This window comes from Leguminivora glycinivorella, chromosome 15 (assembly GCF_023078275.1).
Source record: "Leguminivora glycinivorella isolate SPB_JAAS2020 chromosome 15, LegGlyc_1.1, whole genome shotgun sequence".
NCBI classification, from domain to species: Eukaryota; Metazoa; Arthropoda; class Insecta; order Lepidoptera; family Tortricidae; genus Leguminivora; species Leguminivora glycinivorella.
In genome coordinates this window covers 18,373,821-18,394,957 of record NC_062985.1, presented here as the reverse complement: position 1 = coordinate 18,394,957, position 21,137 = coordinate 18,373,821, and the positions used below count along the sequence as shown (strand labels likewise).

The window sequence follows — 21,137 nt, the reverse complement described above, 5'->3', positions numbered from 1 at the left end:
GTTGGTAGTGCGTCTAATATATATACTTAGCTCAAACATAATATATTATATAAAACCAGGAGGGTCGCCACAGTCCGTAAGTTTTTGGAATGCATTTGTGTATGTTTATCCGCGATTGTGGATGCTGACTGCGTTCTGACTTATATTTTAAGGGAAACATATTTTTTATGTCAAAACTTGCCGAAACAAAAACCACGGTTGGACCCTAACTTAACACATTCACTGTCAGTAGGTATGATTATGATTTTTTATTTCGAAGCACCTGCTCTTTTTGATTATGTTTTTTATTTCCGCTACCCAAAGGTTGTCTGGTAGAGATCGCTCTTTAGCGATAAGACCGCCTGTTGTCTGCCTCTATTTATAATTATTTGTTTTATCTCCACTGTATCTTTTGCTGAGGTGTGCCATTAAAGAGTATTCTATCTACCTATCTATATAATATGATATTGAGGTATGGAGGAACACAAGGTATGTGTTAGCAGTGAATGTATTTAAAAACTTTTTTCGATAATTATACCTTCAAATAAAATGGTTATTAAACCTATGACGTGATCGTTGTCAGGTGTTATAATTTATTTTAAATATTAATAGCAGGCGTACAATTAATTAACAGTCCATAATTAATGAACCGGTCGGCGCGAACACTGACAACAAACTTTCTTAATTTTCGTTTATCGTAATTTATACTCAATAAATATTTTATTAACAAAACTGGACTTGTGAAAGGATTATATTAATTGATATTTTCAGGTTATTCTCTCGCAAATAATGACAGAAAACGAACGTATTTCGTATTAAGCGTAACGTGAAATTGCCGCAAAAATGTCTCTGCGGACCAAGTTTTTGTTAAAAGATTGCTGCAGATTCGTGTACTATGCGGGGTGCGGGAATTACTGGTACGAAGACATAAATCATGAAACAATCCCGTTCAAATTGTACCGCTTTATTTCTTTTTCAATTTACACCGTGATGATTTTTCTGGAAAACGTCGCCGCCGCTTTCGGTTCATTTCCCTCGGTGGAGAAAAACTCAGCTGTCATGTTCGCGGCTATTCATAATATCGTACTTACTAAAATGTATCTTTTCTTGTACCACAAAGTTTCTATAAGGAAATTAAACTTTGAGATGGGGGCGCTTGGGGAAAATTTGGAAGAGGATGATGTGATGAAGAAACAGTACTGGAAAGTGAAATATGGGATTTTGTTTTATGTGGTAACGGTGTATTTGTCACTTGGGGCGTATGGTGTTGAAAGCACGAGGAAATCGATCGTAGAAGGTAAGTAAAAAACAAACGTGAAGGTTACGGAAAATTTAAGTAATTTTGGTTCTATTATGAAGCCGTTTCTCAACAGAATTAATGTCATTTTACGAATTGATATTTTCTCATTTTAAGCGTTTACGTGGTGATAGCGGCTCTGTTACGAAATAACCCACTTTGCATACCTAGCACGCAAAAATGAAATTATTTTCACAAAATAGGGATGCACCTTTGCATGCAGCTGACCGTCCCTAAATGACTGAAAATAATTGAGTTTAAACTATCGTGTTTCATACTAAAATTAATTAAATTCTACGTTACCTACTTATATTACGCGAGTGGCTCAAAAACGGTGAAGTTATTTACCAGATACTCTAGAATCTACATCATCTACGGTAGTCAAAAATAATTTCTAGCTTCAACACTCTGAATAATCTAGTTTTTTTTAATGAATTATTTCCCAACAAGCTGGAAACTGTTATCTATGTACTATAAGACTCCCGTAGTTCTCGTTTTACTTTCCGAACATCAGAATTTCAGTTCAATTATTCCAAATTAACTGAGCTTCCTGTTACTTTAGAACAAAATTAAGAGGATACGGTAGCGAAAATGCTAAAATGGAAAGGAGCCCCCCTTTCAACTTGGGAATTTTAGTTAAATATACAAGTGTTATTAACTAGATTTATCGAAAAAAAATTGTTCATTAAGAACAACTCAGTCAAAAGATATTTCAAAAAAATCTTTAAAATCGAGGTTCCGCTTTCGACTCTTTCCTCCTTCAAAACTTAATCAATCGGAACGAAATTTGAGAATCTGAATACCAATGAAATAATCTATGTCGGACCGTTTAGCTTTTTTGGTTAATTGTTACCAATCTTGAGTATCACACTTTTTTTTGCGCGACAATGAAAAAGGCCGTTTTTGGAATTTTTTTATTGGCTCTAGAGTCTTTAAAAAGCAGAATATCAAAAAAATCAAAACGGTCCGACACAGAAAAAATAATAACAATCTGTGTTGAAAAAATCATTACTCTATCTTCAAAAACCAGGGAGGAAATAGTCGAGAGCGTTTGTATGGAGAATTGACCCCTACCGCATCGTCTTAATGGTAACAATAACATTACGACTGGTTGGATAATCGAACTGTCATTTTATCTGTAATACTTAAAACCAATAAAACAGACCTATACCTAGCTCTTCCTTTACTCCAAAACTTTCAAGAGTCACAGATATTAGTTTCCTTGAGATCGCGTGGTCCCTTTTTAACCCCCGACGCAAAAACGACGGGGTGTTATAAGTTTGACGTGTCTGTCTGTCTGTCTGTTTGTCTGTCTATGTGTGTGTGTCTGTCTGTGGCATCGTAGCTCCCGAACGGATGAACCGATGTAGATTTGTCTGAAAGGTGAGTTAGTCGGAAGTGTTCTTAGCATATCATACTATATTTATACGCAGGTGCCCCCTTTTATACCGTGGTGACCTACTGGCCGGCATACGAAGACCTTACAACAATAGCCGCCATCGCCCGCATATTCTTCTACATCACCTGGCTATACATGATGTTGCCGATGATGTCCGCCGACTGCGCGCCCATCGCGCACCTCATCTGCATCGCGTACAAGTTCCAGACGCTTCGGCGCCATTTTGAAAAGATCCGGGAGGAGTTTGATGGAGATTTGGTGATGGGGAGGGAAGGGGCGGAGGAGAGGCTGTGGAGTGGGTGCTTGGAGGGGATCAAGATACATCAGAAGCTCATGTAGTAAGTGGGTCTTCTTTTGGTGTCATGTCCATCTAATGGGCGTCGGCAGTCAGCATGGTATTAAGCATTCTGGTCTTTGCCAACATCTTGAGGGTGGCTGCGGCTTTTGTATGCGTCTTTAGTGTTATCTTCTCTCTTCGTCTTTAATGTTATCTGTCCATTTATTTCATACTCTACCTCTCCCTCTTCTTCCCTCGAATTTTCTTTCGACAATTGTTTGTAATAAGTTGTCGGTATAATAACTATACTGATTAAGTATGTACGTGCCACAGATTTCGGGAGATAGGTCATGCCGGGCGATTTGTATAGAATACGCCTGTCGCAAGGTCTGCGCAACCCACACAAAGCACCAGTAATTGTAAAGATAATGCACGCACACACCTAATCCACACACACTTGTAGCTGGACGCTCCTATTGCGCAATACACGCGCATCATTTCAATGGTTGTGTACATGCGAACGATAAGCGAGCGCGATCGCGCACGCACACAACGATAAATAGCGGGAACGCCTCGCCTCGTTTCCGAGAAAAATGTCTCACTGAGTGAATCGTTTTGTACACCGTACATTGCGGCGCAAAACACTACACTGTTTACAATATGCTCCTTGTGTAGCCGCAATGTATAATTAACGTTTTAAAGCACAAGCAAACGTAAGGTTACATGGTACAACTCGGAGTATTACGTTGAATTCGTGTTTTATGTGAAATAAAAGGAAATAAATAGTATTTACCTATGAAATGTTATCCTATCGGCTTGGAAATTATTCAGGTCACTGCGATGTTTGCAAGTTATAATTGCATACTTCGGCATTTTGGATAAAACTCGTTTTTCGTCGGTGAACAGCGCGCGTGTACACTCGATGACAGCGGACGGCGAACTGGCGGCGGTGTAGGCCCAATGGGCCTACATCTGCGACCAGGCCGCGCGCGGCTTGTCCCCTCTATAGAATTTTTTCCTCTGAGGTAGGTGCATATGAAGTTTACTATTGTTATAATGTAACAAGAGGAACCAGAAAGGTTATAACCACGAACTTTTAACGTCATACAGAAAGAAAAGAATATTTTACACAGTAGGTATTAAGAAAAAAAAACTAACACCTTTCGTGTTCCTCGTATTACACCGTGTACTGGAGAGGTACATATTCCCAGAAGAACAATTATAACCCACAGACTAACAAACAATCATACGACTTTGTTATTGATACCAGCGAAACACACGATCATACTATCAAAACTTCGTTATTATGGCTTCGAAAATGTTGCTTACTGGTTTCGAGGCCAATAGTCGAAAGAGAATAAATATAGTTTACACAATATGAGACTTTAATATAAAGCAGAAAAATATCAAATATTTAGTAGCACTAAAATAATTTTAAAAATTCATTCCATGTTTAAGTAAGGTAAAAATGAGTAAGACTAGTCGTGTTTCAAACGTCCCTCATTTTCTCAGAATTATTAATTGGCGAAATCTACCAGCAGCTAACAAAAAACGCTTTATACATTTTCAGATAAAGGATTTTTTGATGTAGAGAGATTGGTATTATGAATAACTTTAAAAACTGTTTTTTTTTTCAATGAGATCTGTCGGTCAAAGCTTTTTAAGTTTTTACAGATGTCCCTAGTAACATGTATTTATATATTTTTCCCCTCACTAGCTCGGAAACACGTGTTTTGTTCTTTAATACCAGCGGGTAAAAACGCATTTTATCCACTAGTCGGTAAAGTAAATCGACCTTGAATAAAGTGAAACTATCTGCTTTAAAATTGATAAAAGTAGGTAAATCTTGTAAAAAATATGATTTACCACCTGTGGAACTACTGGAAGCAGTGAAAAATGCATTTTTTGCGTTGTAGTTTCCTCGCTATAGTGAGGGGAAAAGTTTTGTGTTACACTCGGGTGCAAATGTATTTTACTTCTCGTGTGTTAAATAAAAAACTCGCAAGTTCAGGATGCTATTCTCGAACCACTCGCTTCGCTCGTGGTTCAACTATAGATTCCTTTCCCTTGCTCGTTTTTCAATTCCACACTCGGCGTTAAAATACAACTTTGCCCCCTTGTATAACAAATAACTATTTTGATGTAGAGAGATTGGTATTATGAATTACTTTATAAACTGGGTTTTTTCAATGAGATCGGTTGGTCAAAGCCTTTTAAGTTTTTACAGATGTCCCTAGTAACATGTACTTAGTGTCAAGAAACAGGGGGGATACCTGAGCTTGTTTTTCCGAAGCACAGACAGTTCATTTTAAATTTTGTTTTATTATATTTACCTACGTTACGTGAAACTGCTACGAGATTATTGATAAAATCGATTTCCGTTACATTGTTTTTTTTTATTGAGAATGTTTGCTTCTCAAAATGTTATTTATATTCTTATTTTTTAGCCTCGCGGACGAAATAAATCGGATATTTGGAATAATAATGTCTCTTCAAGTCTGTGAAAGCTCAGCTGTTGCGGTATTGCTGTTACTGCGGTTAGCGGTATGTTAAACAATATACAGTTTTTAAATATATTTTTTTTTATAGTGAAGTTGGCATTCCTTTCGGTCATCATCCTTCTTGCGTTATGCCGGCATTTTCCACGGCTCATGGGAGCCTGGGGTCCGCTTTGACAACTAATCCCAAGATTTGGCGTAGGCACTAGTTTTTACGAAAGCGACTGCCATCTGACCTTTCAACCCGAAGGGTAAACTAGACCTTATTGGAATTAGTCCGGTTTCTTTACGATGTTTTCCTTCACCGAAAAGCGACTGGCGAATATCAAATGACATTTCGCACATAAATTCCGAAAAACTCATTGGTGTGAGCCGGGGTTCGAACCCGCGACCTCCGGAACGAAGGTCGCACGTACTTACCGCTAGGCCTCCAGCGCTTTTTTTTTAATATGCTGATCATCATCATAATTATTTTTAAGAGTCCTGCTCTTGTCTATGGAGCAATCGCTACCATCAATGCTCACTGTACCACAACCAGACACTTCGTTAATCCTGAATATGAAGAATTTACATAATATGATATTTTACAAACAAAATTTAATAATGGTGTTATACATGAAATAAAACTATGGAAACGGATTAAATCGCGTATAATGACGCATTATACGCGATTTAATCCGTTTCCATAGTTTTATTTCATGAGTAACTATCGCGGTAACCGAAGACAATATAATGGTGTTATACTTATGAACATTTTTTATTTTAACCCGCATTTTTTTTATACCACGTCGGTGGCAAAAAGGAATACGGTCCGCCTGATGGAAAGCGGTCACCGTAACCTATGGACGCCTGCAACTCAAGGGGTGTCACATGCGCGTTGCCAACCCATTAGAAACTTCTACACTCCTTTTTTGAAGAACCCCATACTGTTGTTCACCGGAAGTATCTCAATAAAATGTTTAAATGTATAAATAAAATGTTTGAATGTGTAAATGTATGTATAACAAAATGTTTATTTTGCAGCTGTCCCCAGACATGGATCTGACTAATGCTTTCATGACATACACTTTCGTGGGCTCCCTGTTCTTTCTACTCGCCCTTAATCTGTGGAACGCTGGAGAGATCACTTATCAGGTATATATGTATAAGACATCCCGTGGGATAAGCCGGGATCAAGTTGCGGCGGCAACAAAAAAGTTAAACAATAACGTCGTTGGTTCCGTACGTAGCGTATCTTTTCGTTCGCGCAATGAATAAAATAAATGGTAGGTATTTATTTGGTGAAATAAATATTTTACAACGTGAATAATATGAGAGGAGTATCTCAAACCAGAGAAAAAAATTACAGTTGGGTGCATCAACTTTTTCTTCTGTTATTACCATAGTTACGGTCCCCTGAGTCACGTTTTTTTTACGCAAAATTATGCTACTCGGCATGGTCTTACTATATTCGAATAGATTTTTTTAAATACTACGTTGGTGGCAAACAAGCATACGGTCCGCCTTATGGAAAGCGGTCACCGTAACCTATGGACGCCTGCAACTCAAGAAGTGTCACATGCGCGTTGCCAACCCATTAGAAACTTGTCCTACACTCCCTCTTGCTGTGTTAAGCATACAGCAAAAAGGAGTGTATAGTCAATCAATTGGAACCCTAGGCCACTCTACAACCATGTCATAATGCCAAGCAGTAAGAGATTTCTTACAATTTGAGTTGTAACGTCACTATGAGATAGTTCTACAGTGGCCTAGGGTTCCAATTGGTTGACTGTACAAGTTTCAAGGAGGGTTCGGGTTATATTCTCTTTTCTCTCCACAGGCGTCGCTTCTGTCGCCTGCCGTGTTCTACTGCGGCTGGCACATGTGTGCTACAGGGCGCCCGCGCCGCGATATTGATGATGATTGATGATTATGAAATAAACAAAAACAATAATACTTTATCCGTTACATCGCTTAAAATACACGCACACATCAATACGGTTATCAGTAAGTGTGTAAAGTGATTGACCAATTACAGCGCCCGTCAATGACAACTTAAGTTAAACTCCGCCCATAGGAGAAGGACTGGTACGCAAAATTCGCATCAAAGCTTATCAGCAATCGTAGCTCAGCGTGCAGCATGTTTGCTTAATGTACTACGAAGAGCGCAGTGGCAGGTGCATGGTTCGAGCCTTACACGCGACAAAACTTTTTCCATTTTTTTAAATAATATTTATTAATTGTATAACGACAAGAACATTAGTACGACTACATTATGGAGAAAAATAGCAAAACTACGAAACTTACCTGCAAAAAATGTGAGAAGAAAATTACCACGAAAGAATATTTAAGGTGCGCAGTTTGCAAACAAATATATGATTTAAAATGTACTGTTATTAGTAGTAAGCTATTCAAACTAATGGATGATGAGCGAAAAAATAACTGGAAATGTAGCACGTGTAACGTAAAAAGCACTACAAAAAAAGATAAAAGCCAGCCACCTACCACGCCAAAAGAGATAAAAATTGCTACCATCAGCGATGGTCTGGAGACGCCACAGCCAGATTATGTTACACAGCGAAAACCTAGGACGCAGCACTCTTCAGAAGAAAACCTCACAAATACCTCGATTGCTGAAGTCTTAAATAGTACTCTTTGGAACGCCGAGACGCCTATATCACCTAGCAGCTTGCCAAATATATCTGTTTTAGATAACTCAGATATTCAGCACCTACGAAATGAAATCTTACAGTTAAAGTTAGAGCTCTCTAGCGCACATGAAGAAATAACGCGACTGAACCTCGAAGTTACTGACCTAAAGAAAACTGTTGAGACGTGTCAAAAAGGTATAAGTTCATACAAAAAAATATTATGTGACGCTACCCCAAAAAAATTAAAAACAAATAAAAAAGCTTCCAAGCCAAGAAAATTGTCCGGTGATCTAGGAAAATCTAGTAGTCCGACGTCATCATTAAGGTTAGAAACTGAATTAGATTCTCTACAAAAACCTGAAACGAATAATGCAGATACGCCAGGCACAGTTTGTAATAAAAATGAGACAAATATATGTGAAACAGACACAAAAAAGGACGGATCTGCTTTAATGTCAACAAACCAAGCAATTATTTTAAGTAGTAATAAAAAAGCCAGACACTACGCATCGCAAAAAACACGTTCTCACAGAATACACAAATCTGCCACTATATTAAAGCAAACTGTAATACAGAAGTGTTACTGAATGGAATAGAACAGAAAACAAGTCTACTCACAAAACAGGATTTCTGTATTATATTCATTGGAGAGGAGGATTTTAAAAGCTCTAAGGACTATCATAGTCTAGTAATTCATATTAGAGAAAAATTGATACACTTAAAAAATACCAATGTCATTTTATGTTTGCCGACATACAAGTGTAGCAATGCCAGTCGCCTCTACAATTGGCGGATTGAACTTTTTAATCACCTGCTCTACCTGGATATTTGCACACACGGTCATGCTTATCTTATTGACTCCAATGAACGTCTTACATATGAGTATGACATGTTCCATAAAATCTCAGGAGACATAAATAACCGTGGTATGCAATGTATTTTCAAACAGATTGATGAAGCAATTCATGACATTAGAAACAGAGATCTAGATTACGAGAATCGAAGTGACAATGAATCTAATTCTATTAACAATTCGGTCTCTGAAACGGAGGAACAACAGTTTTTTCGTACCTAATACCTACCTGAACATTCTTCATCAAAATATTGCTGGCCTCATAAATAAGACTGACATGCTAACAATCCGTTTAAATGACTTGGAATCGGACAAAGTGAATATAGACGTAATATGTGTCACAGAACATTTCATAATGGACGGACACGAAGACCTCTTAACGATACCGAACTATCAACTAGCAGCGTGTTTCTCGCGGAAAAGCAAACGTGGTGGATCCTGCATACTGGTCAGACATGGACATCATTTTAAAGAACTACCAGAAATTGCGAGACACTCCGTTCCAGGAATTTTTGAATGCTGTGCCGTGGAATTGACTGCCCAAAACACTATAGTTGTTTGTATATACAGAACTCCGAGTTTTAGCAATTTGACTCTATTTTATGAAAAACTTGACATTATTTTGAAAAAAATATGCTTTAATGTTAATAATAAAATTATTTTATGTGGAGATTTTAATATTGACATAATGAAAAATAATTATTTATCTCTACAATTTGAATATTTTCTTTTAGGATTTAATTTAAGCCTAGAAATAAGACAGCCAACTCGACTATGTAGTAATACGTGTATAGACAACTTTGCACACAACATAAAACAAGGTCAAAAAAGTCATGTTTATGATTTTGGCCTATCAGATCACACTGCGCAAGTTTTTAAATGTCCTGAAAATAAAATAAAGAGAACTCTTTCATGGCGCGTTATAAGACGAAATTACAGCCAAAAAAATTTAGAAATCTTTAAGGAACATTTAGAGTGTTTGTCCTTTTCTAACGTATATAGCACTAAAGATCCTAATGTTGCCTATAATAATTTTCTCGATGACTTCCAATTGCTTTATAATTTATGTTTCCCGATAACAATTGTGACGATTAAGACAAATAAAAAAATTAAATGGCTCTCAAAGGGCATAAAAGCATGTAGTAAGAAACAAAGACAACTCCTTTGGCAATGTCGTCACGGGCCTACCAGTGCCAACAAATTAATTTTTAAAAACTACACTCAAACATATAAAAAAATAATAAAACAAACACAGAAAGCGCAAAATAACTTTAAAATTGCCACAGCAAAAAACAAGTCAAAGGCAACCTGGCAGGTTATAAACTCTACTAAGTCTTGTTATAAAAATGAAGACATTGTCAAGTTAAAATCCGAGGGAAATATTGTAACAAAACCTAAAGACGTAGCAAACATATTAAACGACCATTTTATAGAATGTGTACAAAACTTGCCAGAGAACGAAGTCCAAAAGTGTACAATTTCTAAGAACGTACATTCAATGTTTATGGCTCCATCCACAGACCATGATATTAAGTTAATAGTTAATAATTTACGAAACACTAGAAGTGTGGGCTTTGACCAAATTAGCACAAATGTAATCAAATATGTATGTGATACAATAGCCCCCCACCTCAGCCACATACTAAATCTGTGCATTGACACGGGTATATATCCCGATAAGTTAAAGACTTCGATAGTCAAGCCTTTATATAAAAAAGGTGATAAAGAGAGCCCTCAGAACTATCGACCAATAGCCTTAATACCAGTTTTTTCAAAAGTGTTTGAAAGATATATCTATCAATCATTATATAGTTTTTTTGACACTTTCAAGTTATTATGTAAAGAACAAAAAGGTTTCAGAAAAGATACTAATATAAACATGGCGATATATGATCTGATACATAATGTTATGGAATGCGTTGATAAGAAAATACCGATATGTGCTGTATTTACAGACATGACAAAAGCTTTCGACCATGTCGATCATGACACGTTACTTCGCAAACTTAATTGTTACGGCATTAGAGGAAATGTATTAAATCTTATCAGATCATATCTTGCCAATAGGTTACAATACACTGAAGTAACTCAAAGTTGTATTAAAAGTAAAACAGACAAGGTTTACTTATCCGATGCAAGATGCGTAAAATATGGAGTGCCACAGGGAAGTGTCCTGGGTCCTTTGTTGTTCCTGATTTATATAAACGATCTGCCCACAGCCATCGATCACCCAATGATTTTATTTGCGGATGATAGTACTTCTATTATAAAATGTAATGATATTGATAATTATGAAAATGATATTAATACTGTAATCAATGACATAATAATGTGGCTTAACAATAATAACCTAGTAATTAATCTAACAAAAACTAATTTAATGCATTTTTATCAACGAATTACTCCGAAAGACATTAATGTTAATTATGAAGGGACCAAAATCGATACGGTAGAAGTTACTAAATTTTTGGGTTTATACATTGATAGTCAACTTACCTGGAAATATCATGTAAGTGAAATTTGTAAAAAATTAAGCAAATCAGCATTCGCTCTACATAAGCTTTCGAAAATAGTAAGTAAGGAATCTTTACTTGTAGCTTACAACGGTCTTGTTGCATCAACACTAAGATATGGAATCATATTTTGGGGCAATTCAGTTGATAAAGATACAGCGTTTATAGTACAGAAGAGATGTGTAAGGGCAATGTGTGGGCTAAAAGTGTTAGATAGCTGCATTCCATATTTTAGATCGCTAAGTATACTGACCTTGCCCAGTTTATACATTCTGGAAATTGCTATTTTTGTTAAATGTAATCCACAATTATATGAAAAAATTGCTGACATTCGAAGACTCCCGGTAAGACCTCAGTATGAAAATGCATTGCGTAATAAAGCTTGTCACACAGCCTTAGTACGAAAAAGTCTGTTGGGAATGGCCCCACAAATATTTAACAAAATACCAGACCATATTAAAATATTAAAACTTGGAAAGTTCAAGACAGAACTTAAATTGTTATTAATTAGAAAATGTTATTACAGTGTACAACAATTCCTAAATGATATTGACTTATAATTTATTACACTAAATTTATTTTTAATCTTTTGACATGTTATTACTATTATTATTATTTTTTTTTGTTTTTTTTATATATTCATATATCTATTAAATTTGAATACTGTATTTGACGAAGCAATTGTTTTTTGTATTAGCACTTCAATATCGTTTGCATAAATTTCTGGTTGTGTAGTATTTTGTTAAGCATGAATTATATCTTGTAATTACGCATGATTAATATAAGGAAATAGTCGTACGCCAGCAGGCAAAACATAGTGTTACTGACATATTTATTTATAAGACCAAATTTTTGTATTACCTATGTTTAACGAATAAAAATGATTCTGATTCTGATTCTGATTCTGATTCGACGCCTTGTACTGATCGCCTGTGCGCAGGCTCAGAAACCGCTCGTCCTTAAAGCCTTTGGGATACAGGATCTGTCATACAGTACTTTTGTCTCGGTGAGTTAATACTAGAAGCCCAGGTGCCGTAGCCGAATGGCATTTCTCCGACGTCAAACGAAAACGAAATGCCGCAACAGGTAGTCTGGCTCTGTCGTGCCTATACCCACAAGCGATAGAGATAGATATATCTACGAGCCTTTCGTTTCGTGAGCGTTTATGGCATTCGGTTACGTACCCTGGTCTCGTCGTAGCCGAATGGCATTTCTGCGATGCGAAACGCCTCAGAAATGTAGTCTGGCTCTGTCGCGCCAATAGTACGCAACAGCGATAGAGATAGATAGCTAAGAAAGAGATATTGTCGTGAGCGTTTCGTGAGCGTTTGTGAATTCGGCTACGCACGGTTCTACTCTGGGGATGGATAGGGATGGAGCCAGCCTCTTCACCCGGGTGTCTAATTGTCTATTCACTCGCGATATATTATAACTGTATATTATTATAGTTATTTGTTTTACAAGAGGGCAAAGTAGTTGTTTAACCGCACGTGCCAATATTGATACCCGAGCAAGCGAAAGATTCCAATATTGAACCGCAAGCGTAGCGAGTGGTTCAAAAAGTGGAATCTTGAGCGTTGCGATGGTTTCAAGGCACGAAGTTAAACAAACTTTGCCGCCGAGTGAAACGCACTATTTTTCACCACATTAACACGAACAAAATACTGACTATAAAACATCAAACTAAATCAAATCCGATTTATTCAATATTTATGATTCAAATTCATCATTTGTAGATAAATTCTATCAGCCAGCTTAAGACATCAAGTTAAAATTTGTATGAAATTACTTTGCACTCTTGTGGTTAAAATGCAATTTTGCTATCTGTTTTCGAATAGCAAAATAAGAATTTACCCGTTGGTATGGTGAAAAACCCTTTATTCATAACCAAACATTTCATATTTTTAACCGCCTTCCAAATCTCAGGGGAAGGGGTTCTCAATTCGTCTGTATTTTTTTTTTAATGTTTGTTCCTCTATATCTTCGTCGTTACTGGACCGATTTTGAAAAATTTTTTTTTGATTGAATGTATATGCATACAGATTGGTCCTATTTTTCTCAGAACCCAGTTCTGATGATGGGATCCTGGAGAAATCGAGGGAACTCCTCAAACCTGAAAGGCATACATATGGTGATTTTTGTGTTTTTAAAGGAACAGCATGCATTTACGTACGGAACAGTGACATTTGGTGCAGTGGAACTCCTGATGATGGTCAGAATGGAACTCCTCAAATCTGAACGGCATACTTATAGTGACTTTGGTATTTTTATAAGAACTGCATGCACTTACGTCCAGAACAGTGACATTTGGTGCAGTGGAACTGCTGATGAAGAGTGAGCCGCCCCTGGTTAGAGTTCCGTTCTGATAATCATTCTCATTTGTAAGTACTTCAGAATCATCCAAATTTCAAAATTGGTTCAGAAATGACGGAGATATCGAATAACAAACATTAAAAAATATACAGACGAATTGATAACATAATCCAACATTTGAAAGTATTTATCACCAGAACCCCAAAGGAAGGCGGTTTTTTTTTCTTAAAAATTATTTATTTACATGTTTTTGAATTTTAATTTCCTTCCTGGGGAACCTTCTCAGGGTGTAGGCCTCCTCCAACTCTGACCACTTCTCTCTGTTTTGAGCCACTTCCATCCAGGTTTTTCCTGCTGCCTGGACTAGGTCATCAGTCCACCGGGTCGTAGGTTTAACCTAGTACCTATTAGTAACTAGTGGCTCTGGGAGCTGTAGACCTTCGCGAAATGCTTAGAGAACGCAAAACTGAAAGATAATTAGTGATTATCGCAGTCAAGTCATGACCTCATGACAGCAACAGTTTCAAGCGACATATACTCGTACGCTATAGGCACTCAACTCAAGCCCTTAACGGCAATTTCTGCATTTAACATATAAAAACTGTGGGGCTATCATGCTTGCACTTTTATCACTTATCAATGTGGATAACATATATGTCAATATTACACTGACTAACTTGCCACAACGTGACGGATGCTTTATCCGCGTAGATAAGTGATAAAATGGCAAGAATCATAGTCCTGCCCTTGGTTTTGTTATCAACTTTTGTTTTGTAATCGTGTCGACGCTAGCCCGCAAAGTGGGCTTTTCGCTTCTAAGCGTCACACGAAAATCCTAACCTAACTTAGTTTGGATATTTAATAGGTCTTTCTTTTTTCGGGGCTGGCCCCCAAGCCCCCCCCCCTTATAATCACCCTTGTTCGTCGCAAGAAAACCTTAAACTAACTTATTTTCAATAGGTATTACGTTGGTATTTTGTGGGGGGTTACCCCTCCTCCTCCCCGAGCCCCGGGGTGGGTGTTTCGCCGAAAGAAAACCCTAACTTCTTTTCAATAAGTACAACGGTGGTATTTCTTTCTTCGCCCCCGTCGTCCACGATTTGTAAGCGTGTCGACACTAGCCCGCGAAGTGGGTTGCTTATTTTCGCTTTTCAGGGTCACAAGAACACCTAACCCTACTTAGTTTGGATACTTAATTGGTGTTTCTATTTTGCGGGGGGCTGCGCCCCCGAGACCCCCTTATTTTCGATCTTAAACTTCGCAAGTAAACCCTAACCTAATTATTTTCAATACGTACTACGTGGTATTTCTTTTTGGAGCCTCTCTTGTGGGTGCTTCTCCCCTCGTCGTCCATTTTGGTTTTGTTATCAATTTTCGATTTGTAAGGGTGTCGACGCTAGCCCGCGAAGTGGGCTGCCTATTTTCGCTTTTCAGGGTCACAAGAAAACCCTAACCTTACTTAGTTTGGATACTTAATCGGTATTTCTATTTTGCGGGGGGCTGCGCCCCCCGAGCGCCCCCTTATTTTCCATCTTAAACTTCGCAAGAAAACCCTAACCTAACTTATTTTCAATACGTACTACGTGGTATTTATTTTTGGCGGGGGGCTTCGCCCCCCGAGCCCCCTTGTGGGTGCTTCGCCCCTCGTCGTCCATTTTGGTTTTGTTATCAATTTTCGATTTCTAAGCGTGTCGACGCTAGCCCGCGAAGTGGATTGCTTATTTTCGCTTTTCAGGGTCACAAGAACACCTAACCCTACTTAGTTTGGATACTTAATTGGTGTTTCTATTTTGCGGGGGCTGCGCCCCCGAGCCCCCCTTATTTTCAATCTTAAACTTCGCAAGAAAACCCTAACCTAACTTATTTTCAATACGTACTACGTGGTATTTATTTTTGGCGGGGGGCTTCGCCCCCCGAGCCCCCTTGTGGGTGCTTCGCCCCTCGTCGTCCATTTTGGTTTTGTTATCAATTTTCGATTTCTAAGCGTGTCGACGCTAGCCCGCGAAGTGGGCTGCCTATTTTCGCTTTTCAGGGTCACAAGAAAACCCTAACCTTACTTAGTTTGGATACATAATCGGTATTTCTATTTTGCGGGGGCTGCGCCCCCCGAGCCCCCCTTATTTTCCCTCTTAAGGGTCGCAAGAAAACTTTAACCTTACTTAGTTTGGATACTTAATCGATCTTTCTTTTTTGCGGGGCTGCGCCCCCGAGCCCCCCCTTATCTTCGCTCTTAAGCGTCGTAAAAAAGACTAAACCTAACTTATTTTCAATACGTACTACGTTGGTATTTCTTTTTGGCGGGGGCTGCGCCCCCCGAGCCCCCCTTGTGGATGCTTCGCCCCTCGTGGTCCATTTTGTTTTTCTTATCAATTTTGGATTTGTAAGCGTGTCGACACTAGCCCGCGAAGTGGGTTGCCTATTTTCGCTTTTCAGGGTCACAAGATAACCCTAACCTTACTTAGTTTGGATACTTAATCGGTATTTCTATTTTGCGGGGGGCTGCGCCCCCCGAGCCCCCCTTATTTTCCCTCTTAAGGGTCGCAAGAAAACTTTAACCTTAATTAGTTTGGACACTTAATTGATCTTTCTTTTTTGCGGGGGCTGCGCCCCCGAGCCCCCCTTATCTTCGCTCTTAAGCGTCGTAAAAAAGACTAAACCTAACTTATTTTCATACGTACTACGTTGGTATTTCTTTTTGGCGGGGGCTTCGCCCCCGAGCCCCCCTTGTGGATGCTTCGCCCCTCGTGGTCCATTTTGTTTTTCTTATCAATTTTGGATTTGTAAGCGTGTCGACGCTAGCCCGCGAAGTGGGTTGCCTATTTTCGCTTTTCAGGGTCACAAGAAAACCCTAACCTTACTTAGTTTGGATACTTAATCGGTATTTCTATTTTGCGGGGGCTGCGCCCCCCGAGCCCCCCCCCCCCTTTATTTTCGATCTTATACTTCGCAAGAAAACCCTAACCTAACTTATTTTCAATACGTACTACGTGGTATTTATTTTTGGCGGGGGGCTTCGCCCCCCGAGCCCCCTTGTGGGTGCTTCCCCCTCGTCGTCCATTTTGGTTTTGTTATCAGTTTTTGTTTTGTAAACGTGTCGACGGTAGCCCGCGAAGTGGGATTCCTATTTTCGCTTTTAAGGGTCACAAGAAAACCCTAACCCAACTATTTTAAATACTACGATGCATCGCCAACTCACTAATTCAATCTATTTGAAAGTGGCAGCACATAACACTTAAATTCGCACCGATTAGTACAAACCACGGTGGTGCAGTGTCATTCATGGTACATTTTTGCCCTCATGCTGGTCATATTTCTAGGTTCGATTCCCGGCAAATGCAAAACTTTTTGTATTTTTATTATTTTTCTTCTTGTTGCCAACAGCTATCATAATTATGTTACGAAGTTTCACTTATGCCGCGCGGAGGGACTCCACGCACAAATTTTTAATGTTTGCGTCCGTTTTCTTTAGTCAAACCAGAGAGTATAGAGTCTTAGTCAGACGAAGTTATATAGGTCTCTGGTCAGACACAATTTTGTTGATTTTTCCGAGGTAAGTTTTTATCTTCTGTTTAACGCCATCTGTGAGAATATTGTGGCGTGACGTTGTAGGAGAGGCATCGTAATTATTTCAGCTCATCCTTTCTATATCAAATTGGTTAGTACTTATTTTTGCCATCTTCGGCACTACATTTATTTATAAATAATAAGTTTTTTTTTGTACTTCAAAATTATTAAACACTGGATCATAAAAAATAAATATAAATAGTCTCGTTACATAATTAAATTTTACGAGAATCGGTTGAATAGAGGAAAATATACGGACATAAAAATGCAAATTTCGATCATCAAGCAAACAGGATTTTACTTTCTACTGAAAAAAAAAATGATTATATGTATATAAAATGTATATATCGCTTAGTTGGTTAAAATATAATTATTATAATACAAAATTCAAATGCAAAAAAAAATACAAAAATTATGGCACCTGGAGGATTCGAACGCAGAACTTGGTGATTAGAAATTTGAAAAAAAGCACGGTGACTTACCACTGAGCCACCCTAACACATACGTAGATTGGCGAAATTAAAATGCTTATTCTCATGCAATATTACATATTTTTACATCTACCGTCTAAACCTGTGTTCTAAAACGTCTGATTTTTTTGCCAAGCACTCTATATACATGCATCTAAAAGACAAGACTTTTAAGATATCGATACGGCTAAAAGTTAAGGCGTGAGGCCCCATGACTTTGTAAATTTTTACAATTTCCAAAATCTGGGACGACAAAAAAATTTTATTGAGTCATAGAATCTGGTCACAAAATTTCACGCGAATCGGTTGGGAAATGCGAGCTGTAGAGCGAGACATCCGGACATACAAAAGCAAACTGCTTGAGTTAAAACGTAGCCCTTGCTTCGCTGCGGTCAATTATAGTTTTGAACTTTTAAAATAGGGACAGTTAAGGGCACACTTTATTCTGACTAGGAGAATCAATGTGAGATTGTGTTGTGTCTTTCGTCCATGCAAAACCTTTTTAAACTAAAAAACCTAGATTTCACGCAAGTTCAGTAACTTATTAAATAATTCACTTCTTCACAATTACTTATGCAAAAGAAAGCCGCAATTATGAACAGTTTGCTTCAAATTTGCAAGAATATATTAATATTTAAAAAACTTAGCTTGTGTACTACATATTTTACTAACTAAATTATTAAGAGAGTCTAACAATGTGTAAAAATATTGTCTTCGGTTACCGCGATAGTTACTCATGAAATAAAACTATGGAAACGGATTAAATCGCGTATAATGAATTTAAAATACATCCCGACGTTTCGAACTCTTTACAGCGTTCGTGGTCAACGGGTGACTGAGGAAAAATTAAAATGTGCAAAAGCTACCCACTTACAAGAAATATCCCGTTTGAAGATCCCTACAGTCGAGCGCCGGCCTGCAATTCTCCCCTTTGTTAGAGGGGTCACAGATAGGATCAGCCACATCTTGAAACGGGCTTCTATTAAAACTTATTTCAAGCCTATGAAGAAGATGTCCCAATTCCTGAGGCCTGTGAAATGTCAAACTCCTCTACAAAGCGCGGGAGTGTACAGGCTAGACTGTGAGTGCGGGCTGTCATATGTGGGACAGACGAAGCGAAGCATTTCCACACGGGTGAAGGAACACATAGCGGATGTCAAGCACCGTCGGCAAAGGTCTGCAGTCTCTGAACATGTCATGGATAAAGTCAATCATGCTATAAAGTTTGACAAGCCTCTGGTTCTCGCTAAGGAGAAGCGATATATACCCAGAATGTTGCGAGAGGCCATTGAGATCAAGAAATATCCAAACTTTAATAGAGAGGATGGCTTTACTTTACCACCGGCTTGGGATCCAGTAGTACATCTGATAATGGAACAAGCACGACGAAGGCTGTGAGGCATTTGTGTTGTATGGTGTTGGACATTTGCAGTTTGTTTCTTTGTCAATTTTGTGTAGATTAATTGATTAATTTTTTTTTTTTTAACAGAGTAATGGTAAAAAATTTTTGAATATTGTATAACTGGCTTTATTAATAGTGTGTGAACCTGCCTTAGAAATCTATATTATTTGTGGTCATGGTTCGTTAATATTTCTTGTAAGTGGGTAGCTTTTGCACATTTTAATTTTTCCTCAGTCACCCGTTGACCACGAACGCTGTAAAGAGTTCGAAACGTCGGGATGTATTTTAAATTCATTATACGCGATTTAATCCGTTTCCATAGTTTTATTTAATGTGTAAAAACTTTTTAGGTAATAATAAAACAAGTATTATTATATTATTAACTTCGGACAAAATTTTGTTCAAGGATCTTTCATGAGGTCACTTGGCTTGGAATGTACTTTTGAAGTGACGTAACGTGTATAATGTTATGTTACTGTCGACAATGAGTTTTTCGGAATTTATGTGCGAAATGTTATTTGATATTTGCCAGTCGCTTTTCGGTGAAGGAGAACATCGTGAGGAAACCGGACTAATCCCAATAAGGCCTAGTTACCCTTCGGGTTGGAAGGTCAGATGGCAGCTTTCGTAAAAACTAGTGCCAACGCCAAATCTTGGGATTAGTTCTCAAAGCGGACCCCAGGCACCCATAAGCCGTGGCAAATGCCGGGATAACGCAAGGAGGATGATGACTATAGACAATGATAGTATTTTCAGTCACCGGCAAAAATAACTGATGATTTCTGTACCTTGTCGCTTTTAATCATTTCACAACTTCGTATGACAATCCAAACAAGATGTCAATGTGACAAGGTACAGAAATCTTCACATATTTATGCTAGTGACTACAGTGACCTACAGGTACATCCAAAGGTACATAAAAGCGAAATTAACGTAAAACTTTTGTGGCGTTCTGGCTATAGAGTGACGAATTTTGAACTCATGGTAGTTAAGCAGAAAGATATGAAACACTAGGTATCCTAAATCTATTGTCATTAAAGTACAAACAGTAAAAACTGAGCTTTCATATTTAATATGAATAGAAACTAAGACTAAGCACAAAACTTTATCGCTAGCTTCTACAGTCATATCTAAAATAGGCCTTTGAGGCATTGTACCAAGGATGCAGGCGACATTTCCTTCTATCTCATACCATAGATTAAGTATAAGTAAGATCATACCATCCCATACATTACAATGCGACCGCCTAAGAACGCGCATACACTACACCACACATAGATGGCGCCACAAAAAAATGCCTAGTTGCCATCGATTATTTGTAGATTGGCGTTAAGTGTCATTCTTAGGCGGTCGCATTTTAATGTATAGGATGGTATGATCTTATATTTAATTTATGCCTATACTAATTTCTCACCTTATCCTCCACCGACATCAATCGTGTAAATCCGTCGCTCCAGCAATTTTAAAACGACGATTCATCAGCCGGGGAAAATTAGCGTTAACTCAAGTTAAGCGCCAATTATTTCTCAATTTCCCGTTTAATTTTTCATTTCCAGGTGGCGAGGATGACTTACTCGGTGTTCGCCGTTTTCTACCAGAGGGGGGGATGAAGGGTTCACCAGTTTTTACGCTATAATATAGTCGTAGCTAGCAGTGGCGGCTGGTAAAAATTTCTGCTAGACAACATCGAACAAAAAGAAACCTACCTTAACATTAGGTACTTTACTAGTAATCAATTTTAGGCAAGCCGGTGGCAATCGGCTTGTCATGGAGCAGCCGCTGCTGGTAGCTAGAAGGATTTAAAGTAAAAATGAGTTTTTGGTTTTTTCATTACCTTGAGGTTAGAAAAGTAGATCATATTGTACAAGTTGCTTTACTTGCTATTTAATAAACGAAGTTAAATATTAAAAATCTTTAAGTATATGGTACGTATACGCCTGTG

General features: G+C 38.1%; 1 protein-coding gene across 1 annotated transcript; it reads left to right on the top strand.

Moving 5' to 3' along the window:
• Positions 1–822: 822 nt before the first annotated feature.
• Positions 823–20,869, top strand: LOC125234112. The gene is made up of 7 exons (XM_048140299.1): positions 823–1,276; positions 2,710–3,013; positions 5,400–5,496; positions 6,474–6,584; positions 7,270–7,346; positions 12,359–12,452; positions 20,752–20,869. The coding sequence occupies exons 1-7, from the start codon at positions 823–825 to the stop codon at positions 20,803–20,805; spliced, it is 1,191 nt and encodes a 396-aa protein (XP_047996256.1). The 3' UTR covers positions 20,806–20,869.
• Positions 20,870–21,137: the final 268 nt, after the last annotated feature.